The sequence below is a fragment of the Oncorhynchus mykiss genome, chromosome 24 (genome assembly GCF_013265735.2).
Source record: "Oncorhynchus mykiss isolate Arlee chromosome 24, USDA_OmykA_1.1, whole genome shotgun sequence".
In the NCBI taxonomy this organism is placed as follows: domain Eukaryota; kingdom Metazoa; phylum Chordata; class Actinopteri; order Salmoniformes; family Salmonidae; genus Oncorhynchus; species Oncorhynchus mykiss.
This window is the reverse complement of record NC_048588.1, coordinates 9,788,053-9,798,052: the sequence shown is the minus strand read 5'-3', so window position 1 is coordinate 9,798,052 and position 10,000 is coordinate 9,788,053. Positions and strand designations below refer to the sequence as shown.

Sequence of the window (10,000 nt, the reverse complement as noted above, 5' to 3'; positions counted from 1 at the left end):
TCCTTGGCAGGAGCTCAGCCGTTAGATCACATGACCTCATAGCAAGTCCATTAGATCAGCCCTGAAACTGGAGCAGAACACCCAGAGCCCTGGCCCCTGCCTGGGCTGGTCCCCCCATGTCTCCAAGCCCATTCCCCTGCTCCTTCCCTGGGGAGACATCTGACGCCAGCTGCCCCTCGCCCCCCCCCTTCCTGCACCTGCCCCAGTGGGGGCCGCCGGCCAGGTGCCGCGCTGCCAGCATGCTGCCCAGAAACACCCCTCCCGTCTGGCCTCTGAGGGACCTGCCGCTCTTGGCAGAGGGCACATGCCAGCAATGCCAGCGACACCAGGCTCATTTAAACGCACCACGTAAACAGATCCCAATGTGCCTGTACACACACCCAACCTTACACACACTTTCACTTCCGCCATGCCATGCCTCACACCTGCTACCCATCCCGTAAGGTGACAGAGCTTACGGGAAGCGGTGAGTGTGTGAATGTGTGTGTCATAGGCTCATCTAATAACAGTGTGTTTGAGTCAGTATATAAAGCTTAGCCCGTGTGTTTACGGGAGGAGAACAGTTCTACAGGGCTGACAGATTGCTTTGGAAGAGCTTTATCGAGATCAGCTGATTATACTTTCTGATCATACCGTTGGAAAGACTTCAACACACCCACTAGACAAATACTTAGTGTAAGCCAGGAAAAAAGAATGCCGAAGCTTGGGGCAAGACCGCCGAGATGCCCAAGATGGTAAGATCATTTGAGAGGATGTCTGTTCCGCTTTAAACTGGGCCGTGCGATATTCTGAGATGTTTCTCTTTCTCTGGTTCAGTTTTCATACTTCGTACAGCGAGAAACTGACTCCCACAAAAAAAAAGACTCATTAGCATTTTTTAACAGGTCTTGTTTTGATAGTGTCATCATGTTTCATTATGAAGATGTTGAAATTACCAATGCAAATGAGGTATTCAGGCTGAATGTCCTAATTAAGTGTGTGTGTGTGTGTGTGTGTGTGTTTGTGTGTGTGTGTGTGTGTGTGTGTGTGTGTGTGTGTGTGTGTGTGTGTGTGTGTTTACATCCGGCAAAAATTCCGATGTTCAAAGCCCACAGGATGAAAGGACTGTCTGGCTTCGTGGTCTAGCTCTACCTGTAACCCTAAACACTGATGGAAATGAGATTAAACAAATCTAACAGATATAGCTCTGTATAGATATTTAATGATGATAATATGGATTAAATTGCTAGGTTGTAAAGGATGGTAGCGTTTTCACACACCTATCATTCGCTTATCTCAGTTACAGCGTTGTCTGCAGTGGCCCATAGGGACAAACGCTTTCTTTCTTTAAAAAAGGGTTTGTCCCTCTGGGCTACCATAGTTGTCTCTCTCGCTTTCAGAGTAGAGGTGTCATTTCTTGTCACTGTCGTTTCACCCCCATGGCTGTCACGAGCACACAGCTTAACACGTACTGACCTCGCCCCCCTGTGTGTCTCTGTCTCCATAGCAACAGGGAGCCCCAGACCCCGGAGATGAATAAGCTGCGTCAGAGCCTGCGCAGGAAGAAGCCCACCTACGTGCCAGAGGCCAGCAGACCCCACCAGTGGCAGGCCGATGAGGAGGCCGTACGCAAGGGCAAATGCAACTTCCCCGTCAGGGTAAGACTGAGACCCCTGTCCTGGGACCTGGTCGTAAACTGACTCTTAACTAAACCTCAACCTAACTATTATTACTCTTAATCTTTTGGTTCAAAATGTTGAGTTATAAGATTCAATTGGTATACTAACTGGGACATCAGGGAAGGAAGTTGTGTTTCGTATTACAAAATCACACCTAACTCTAGCCTTAGATCGAACTTAGTTCTGACTTTTACTTTTACTCTTATCCTAAGTCCCATGGCGGTGTGATCAGTGGAACAGAACAGAACCTGACAGTAATGATGATCCTAGTTCTAGTGATCAGACTTAGCTGTCTCTAAGTCTTTCTGGAGGCCCAGTGGATGGGGAGAGATCAATAGTGAATAGTGCCTAAGGGTGGATGGGGAGAGATCAATAGTGAATAGTGCCTAAGGGTGGATGGGGAGAGATAAATTCTACCTCCTCCCTGGTGAAACTGCTGCGTGATTCTCTTCCACCCCTTTGTCTGAGGTGATTTGCCTTCTCCCCAATTAAGCATTATACGACAGCCCAACTGCATTGTGGTATATAAGCACGCTCTTAGTAGTTCCACTCTGGTTCCCCAAAATCAGCTGTAGTCTATGCGTAGGATAGATGGATCCTTATATGCAACTTTAACGAACAGAATAGTGAAGGAGTACTATCAGAGTGCTGCTCTAGGGCAGTAGAGAGGGGAACAGTAAGAGAGAAGAGGCAGAGAAAAAGGGACACAGGGGAGGAAGGATGGGGGAAGTGAGGGATGAGGGCAGCGATAGAGAGGGTGAGTGAGATTGAAAGAGGGAGGGAGGGTGGATAGATAGGAGGGAACATTTCTAATGGAAAAGACCCATGATGGCATGCTTCAGATCCCCAGCAAGAATTGCTAGCAGCAGTCATTACCCCACTATCAACGCCTCTCTCCCCCTCACCAATCTGTCTCTCCTAGCTCTTCAGCTGCTTCCTTCAAAACAAAACTGTAGTTTACCCAATTGTATGGCCCACTAGGTTTCAATTAAGAAACATACTGTAGTTTTAACGAACCGCTAGCTTGCGCTAGGCACATATTATCGACCTGATGTTATGCGATTTAGCTAGTGGTTTGTAGTAAAGCTAGCTGCTAGACTATAACACAAACGCCAGTGGTGAGACTTTGAGGGGATCATTTTGAACTGCATGTAATTACACCGGGATGATACATATCATGAAGCAAACAACTTGCAACTTTATTTCAAGCAACATGTATTTTGAAATGAAATCCCAATGAACCTCAATGTGTTCCTTTCTGCACTAGCTCATGACAGTGGTATTTGCTAGTAATGTCTCTGTCCCGTGCATGTCATCCTGTTTGTCTGTTTTATTTGGTTGTCACATGGTTTTGGTAGGATAATGGACGCTGCTTTGTGGGTATGAAGTGCTGTTGTGGACAGGGTTTGCATCCTAGGTCAGCCATGAAGGGTTTGTTACACCCACACCAAGGATCAAGGACATCAGCTTCAGATCTGTGCAATATCATCAGACAAAATGAGTGACAACCAAATAAAACAGACAAACAGGGAATGTTCAATGACCAAAAAACACACTATACTTCATTCAAAGAATCAACACTTTATTTCATATCGTACAAAGAAGAAAGTGAAATGAATAGTGTCTAATACAAATAATCAGCAGAATGTCAGGGCTGAGCTGGAACCGAAACCTGCACACCCAGTAGCTAGATCTCTAGCAGCAAGGTTGACCATGCATGTTCTAGGTCTATGTATTGTTATTTTTAACAATATTTTTGTAGTCTTACAACCAATTCTAACAGTAAACCAATAGTATACAGTACCAGTCAAAAGTTTGGACACACTTACTCATTCCAGGGTATTTCTTTATTTTTACTATTTTCTACATTGTAGAATAATAGTGAAGACATCAAAACTATGAAGTAACACATATGGAATCACGTAGTAACCAGAAAAGGTGTTAAACAAATCAAAATGTATTTTATATTTGGGATTATTCAATGCAGCCACCCTTTGCCTTGATGATGGCTTTGAACACTCTTGGCAATATCTCAACCAGCTTCATGGGGTAGTCACCTGGAATTAATTTCAATTAACAGATATGCCTTGTTGAAAGTTATTTTGTGGAATTTCTTTCCTTCTTATTGCATTTGAGCCAATCAGTTGTGTTGTGACAAGGTAGAGGTGGTATACAGAAGATAGCCCTATTTGGTAAAAGTCCATATTATGGCAAGAAAAGCTCAAATAAGCAAAGAGAAACGACAGTCAATCATTACTTTAAGGCATGAAGGTCAGTCAATACAGAACATTTCAAGAACTTTGAAAGTTTCTTCAAGTGCAGTCGCAAAAACCATCAAGCGCTATGATGAAACTGTCTCTCATGAGAACCGCCACAGGAAAGGAAGACCCAGAGTTACCTCTGATGCAGAGGAATAGTTCATTAGACTTACCAGACTCAGAAATTGCAGCCCAAATATATGCTTCACAGAGTTCAAGTAACAGACACATCTCAACATCAACTGTTCAGAGGAGACTGCTGTAAATCAGGCCTTCGTGGTCTAATTGTTGCAAAGAAACCACTACTGAAGGAAACGAATAAGAAGAGACTTGCTTGGGTCAAGAAACACGTGCAATGGACATTAGACCGGTCTAAATCTGTCCTTTGGTCCAAATTTGAGATTTTTGGTTACAAAGGGGTAAAAATGAAATGAAATAAAAAACTGTATTGGTCTGTCACCTGGATGAATGATTAATTCATTATGCTAAATTATGCAAATATAACTTGTCTGTGTATAGCTGTATATAAGACAACTGTTGGGACTGCCCAGGCAGAGCTCCTGATTGGCATGTGTACTATGGTGAATTGAATTTGTTGGAACCTCTCCAGCGTGCTGACAATAAACAAAATTCAAATAAATAAATAAATAAATAAACAGTATCTGGCATGACAGGCCCCATGAAATTATCTTTTGTTTTTCCCCAAATCTATTTTCGCTGTTTTATTTTACCTGGTTTAGAATTGTTTTTATTTTTGTTCCTCTCAACAGTTTAATTATTCATAGAGAAACAAACGAAAATTGATCTTCTGAGTCCATGTCAATGCGTAAATCACATCAGGAGATTAGATTTTTGAGTGTAATTCCACTTTAATTGCGCATCTAGCAAGAGAGGAATGTGTTAGCACAGGGTTTCTAAACACAGAGGCGCAACATCGCAAAACTTGCGGGAACACTTGTGAAATAGACCAAACAGACCAGGCCAGGGTTTGGGGTTTGAGACGTAAATGAGAGAAGTGAAAAACTCTTCCTTAGTTGTTAATTGTCTTGAAATCTAAAGGCTCGTCCTAGATTCGACCCAATGTCTTTAAGTAGTTGAACATGTTATAACACCAACCCCGTGAGAGACAAACTGACACGTTTTCATTTTGGTCAAAAAACGAATTTACATCGAAATAGTGCCTTTAATTTGATGGCCTGCACATGTGCAGTTCGGCGTGCGATGACCGTCAGAACCGATTACGTGTTTCTACGCATGAGCTTAGCTACCCAATGTCGCCATGACGTCACCTACAAGTGTGTTCGGGGAGTCTTATCGGAGAAGCAGATTTAGCTTATCTTCATATTGTACTGTACTGTCTTTGGTGCCGGTCTAGCAATGTTTCTGTTGTTAGGCCTACTGCTGCAGCACGTCATGGCGGAGTTTAAAAAAACATTGACCACCCAATTGATACAACGAATCATGATATAGTTCTGTGAGGCAACCTTACTTTGCAGTTAACATTTAATTGAGGTTATTGGGGAAAGTCTTTCTGTCTACCCACAAAACAGTTATCATTAGCATCGCTATCTGGCTTCATGGAGTGATAAACAAACGCTCACACAAAACAGACTGTCTGGCAATATTGCTGGATGTTAATTGGCAGATATTATTTTATGTTTGGCTTTTTAAGCCAATAATGGCAAACCTGGGGTGGGATAATGTAAATGTGGGTTTGATTGGATAATAGCTGGGAGTTTTATGTTTATGACTGTTTGCAATGGAACAAATAAAAAAATGCATGTACTTTCATAATTGCTTGGCGAGCTACTCATAGCTGGGCTGTGAGCTACTGGTAGCTACTGGTAGCTCGTGATCTACCCCTGAACTAGACTAAGTTAGCTAGCATAGCTTGCTTTACAGCCGCAACCGAACAGCTGTTGTTTACAAACGCACCGCAAGTTCTTTGGGGTCCTCGTCAAAAAGCTGTTAAAAAGGTCTATAAAAATCGTACGTTTATTGGTCGCTTACACAGATTTCCAGGTGTTATAGCAGGTGCAGCGAAATGCTTATAGAGCTAGTAACAAGGCGAGCGTGTCTTTCGGTGCCGTCTTGCTACAAGAGCATAGTAGCAGTTGTTTGGAGCACCTAGCAGTAGTGTTTGGAGGCAGGCCAAAGGCTACACAAGGTCTTTCTCTCTCTCTCAATTAAATTCAATTCAAGGGGCTTTATTGGCATGGGAAACATATGTTAACATTGCCAAAGCAAGTGAAGTAGATAATATACAAAAGTGAAATAAACAATACAAATGAACAGTAAACATTATAGTCACAGAAGTTCCAAAAGAATAAAGACATTACAAATGTCATATTATGTTTATATACAGTGTTGTAACGATGTGCAAATGGTTAAAGTACAAAAGGGAAAATAAATAAACATAAATATGGGTTGTATTTACAATGGTGTTTGTTCTTCACTGGTTGCCATTTTCTTGTGGCAACAGGCCACAAATCTTTCTGCTGTGATGGCACACTGTGGTATTTCACCCAGTAGATATGGGACTTTATCAAAATCGGTTTTGTTTTCGAATTCTTTGTGGATCTTTGTAATCTGAAGGAATTATGTGTCTCTAATATGGTTATACATTTGGCAGGAGGTTAGGAAGGGCAGCTCAGTTTCCAACTCATTTTGTGGGCAGTGTGCACATAGCCTGTCTTCTCTTGGGAGCCAGGTCTGCCTACGGCGACCTTTCTCAATAGCAAGGCTATGCTCACTGTCTGTACATAGTCAAAGCTGTCCTTAAGTTTGGGTCAGTCACAGTGGTCAGGTATTCTGCCACTGTATACTCTCTATTTAGGGCCAAATAGCATTCTAGTTTGCTCTGTTTTTTTGTTAATACTTTCCAATGTGCCAAGTAATTATCTTTTTGTTTTCTCATGATTTGGTTGGGTCTAATTGTGTTGCTGTCTTGGGGCTCTGTGGGGTCTGTTTGTGTTTGTGAACAGAGCCCCAGGACCAGATTGCTTAGGGGTCACTTCCCCAGGTTCATCTCTCTGTAGGTGATGGCTTTGTTGTGGAAGGTTTGGGAATCGCTTCCTTTTAGGTGGTTGTAGAATTTAACGGCTCTTTTCTGGATTTGGATAATTAGCGTGTATCGGCCTCTCTCTCTCTCTCTCTCTCTCTCTCTCTCTCTCTCTCTCTCTCTCTCTCTCTCTCTCTCTCTCTCTCTTTCTCTGTCTCTCTATTTTTCTCCCTCTCTTTCTTTCTCTCTTGATCTCCCTCTCTCCAATGTTCCCTCTAAACTGCACGTGGGCACAGAGTTCCCCAGGTTGCACAGAAGAAATATCAGCGTGCATGGAGTAGCACGAGATTTAACTTCACTCAGCATGTCCCTTTCCTGTGGGAATTGTGATGGAATCAACACACTATTAGCCACTTTCAATGCCACATACAGAAACAAAATTAACTATGCAAGACTATGCAAAACTAACTATACAAAAGATTTTGTTGTAGGCAGAATGCATTGGAGTAGGATTCTATTGCATTGACAAGCACATACTCTACACAGACTGGTGCAGCATAACCAATCAGAGCTGCAGTATGCCTATATACAAATAGACCATTGCCATATATGGATCTGTGCCATTCACCTTGAACTGGACTGTTTTTACAGCATGAGCAGCCATGAGTAGATACACTTGTTTTGAGATGAAAGCGAGGGCTACATGTAGCCACGTGTGCACATTTTGTTAATGTCCTTTCTTAGTGAGTTAATAGCCCAGATATAGATCATTTGTAGTCAGCAATGCTTCCTACAAGAGCACGAAAGGTGTGCATTTCTAGACATCTTTGAAAAGCAAGTCAGGTAAAGAGCTTTTTTTGTCTTAATAGGGCAGTATTGTATTTTGAGACAGGCTTGAATAAACTAAGTAGCCAATAGGCAGAGGGTAGCATCATTTGTCTAATTCTCTGTAATAATGGTATGGGAATGATGATGCATTTTATATTTTGTAAAGTGGTTTCTTGCATTAAACATTTAGTTTCAGTTTCAACAACAGTTTCAGTTACCTACTTGTCTGAAGGACATTTTCGCCATTGTTTTGATGTTTGGCCACTTTCTTAGGCCTACGTTAGGATCAAATAGCCACAATAGCCCCTTGATCACTGTTAAAACTAATTTAAAGGGAGTACAGCCTCGGTGTTCACAGTAATCGTGCACCGAGAGTTGCACAGAATTTTCACAACTGTTAAAGTTTGCGCTCAGAAGACCTGAAATTTGCTCAGTGATGAAATCTTTTTGATGGAACATTGCCTCTTTTTCTTACCCCCCCGCTCTCTCTCTCCTCCCCCTCTCTCTCCCCCGCCCGCCCGCCCGCCCTCTCTCTCTCTCTCTCTCTCTCTCTCTCTCTCTCTCTCTCTCTCTCTCTCTCTCTCTCTCTCTCTCTCTCTCTCTCTCTCTCTCTCTCTCTCTCTATCTCTCTCTCTCTCTCTCTCTCTCTCTCTCTCCTTTTCTCTGTCACACACTCACTAAGCCACACATAACTCTAAATGGGGTAAATAAAGTGACTCATGCTTTCAAAAGGCCTCTGCGGAAAAATAGTATACTATCTATTTGAGGCACCTTTTCGGTATGTTTTCCACTCTGCTGGCTTGGCTCAGAGGAATGGGTTTATATTTGACAAAAAACATTCTGGCAACCTAATTGTCTCTCCAAGGGCCTCCGACGCACCACAGGGAACTCTGGGGGACTGGAAATCTAATCCTGTAAAAGGACTCTATCCTCCCTCATTCATCCTCATTATTAGCAGCTGACACAGTCTGGTGGCTCACTTTGAAATGGATTGGCTTACACTGTTTTGTGATCATGTGAATGCAGAGGAGATTAACTACATTGCATAGGGTACTTGGGCATATTTGTGTGTTCATGCAGTTTGTAAAAATCTTCATAACAGCCTTTGCATCTCTGAGTTCTAATGTATCTCTCATTCTCTCTCTTTCTGTCTCCCATCTCTCGTTGTTTCTCTCTCTCTCTGTAGTACCTGGGTCTGGTGGAGGTGGAGGAATCCAGAGGGATGCATGTGTGCGAGGAGGCTGTGAAAAAGCTCAAAATTGTAAGTATCCCTCCACTCTAACCCCCTGCTGATACCTCTCTTTTATGTATGTTTATGTAAGCTGCCATGTTTTGTTGTATAGGCTGGTATTCTTATCCTGGTGGAGTTATCAACTCATTATAAGATATCCTGCACCTTACACAGTAGTCCAACACACACATGCACGCAAGCACTCACGCTCACACACACGCATGCACACGCTCACACACACGCATGCACACGCACACACACACACACGCACACGCACACGCACACACACCGATACCACTGCAGTCTCTTGCTCCCTGTCTTGAGATTTTGTCTGCTTTTTTTCATTTCCCCCTTCCAATTCCCCCTGTTCCCTTATTCACCTCTTATCTCCAGATCCATATCTACTCTCCTCTTCAGCCCTCTACCTCTATTTTGTCTTGAAGCTCAGCCCAATCCCACCCCAAGCATCTGCAGTAAATTCCTAATCTAAGCCCCTTGCTTCTTCTCTTGTCGGAGCTGAGCCCTCCTTCGAATCAGTAATGAGCTCAGCTACTCAGACCTGACCATCCCGTACCACAGCTTTAGAACAGCCGCCCGCCACTCGGCCCCCTGGGAAGGCAGGCTCGCCCAGCCCGTGCGAACAGTGTGACACAGAACAGGCCGGGTCACACAAGCACAAGCTGCAAAGAGTGAAAAAGCCACCATAGCACGTGCTGCTGCCCGGGCCAGTGCTGCTGAGAAGCCTGGTATACTAGACAGGGTCTTGGGCATAGGGTGGCATGCAGTCAGAGTGGGGTCAGGAAGGAGGTGACACCCCCCTGTCAGCTCCCAGGCTCTCCTGCCCTCTGGGCTCTGTCTGTGGGGAAGGAGTCGGGACAGCAGGCCTAGACCCTGGAGAGGCCTGGAGACGGCTCCGGTGTTTCACTGTCTTGTTTGTTTTCCCAGCCTGACTCCTTTTTCCCCCATCGTCTTCCATGGGCTTTGTCCACTGCTCAGCAGGGTAGTTATGTATGTGTGTGTGTGT

The 10,000-nt window shown here is 43.7% G+C and overlaps 1 protein-coding gene across 3 annotated transcripts in view; it reads left to right on the top strand.

Moving 5' to 3' along the window:
• Nucleotides 1-10,000, top strand: part of LOC110503314 (numb-like protein) — a 74,966-nt gene that overhangs the window by 48,337 nt on the left and 16,629 nt on the right. For all 3 annotated transcript variants that reach the window (XM_036961495.1, XM_036961496.1, XM_036961494.1), the window contains 2 exons: nt 1,487-1,637; nt 8,932-9,006. In XM_036961495.1, coding sequence (XP_036817390.1) covers nt 1,512-1,637; nt 8,932-9,006 — 201 coding nt within the window. In that variant the 5' untranslated portion in view covers nt 1,487-1,511. The remainder of the gene's footprint in view (nt 1-1,486; nt 1,638-8,931; nt 9,007-10,000) is intronic.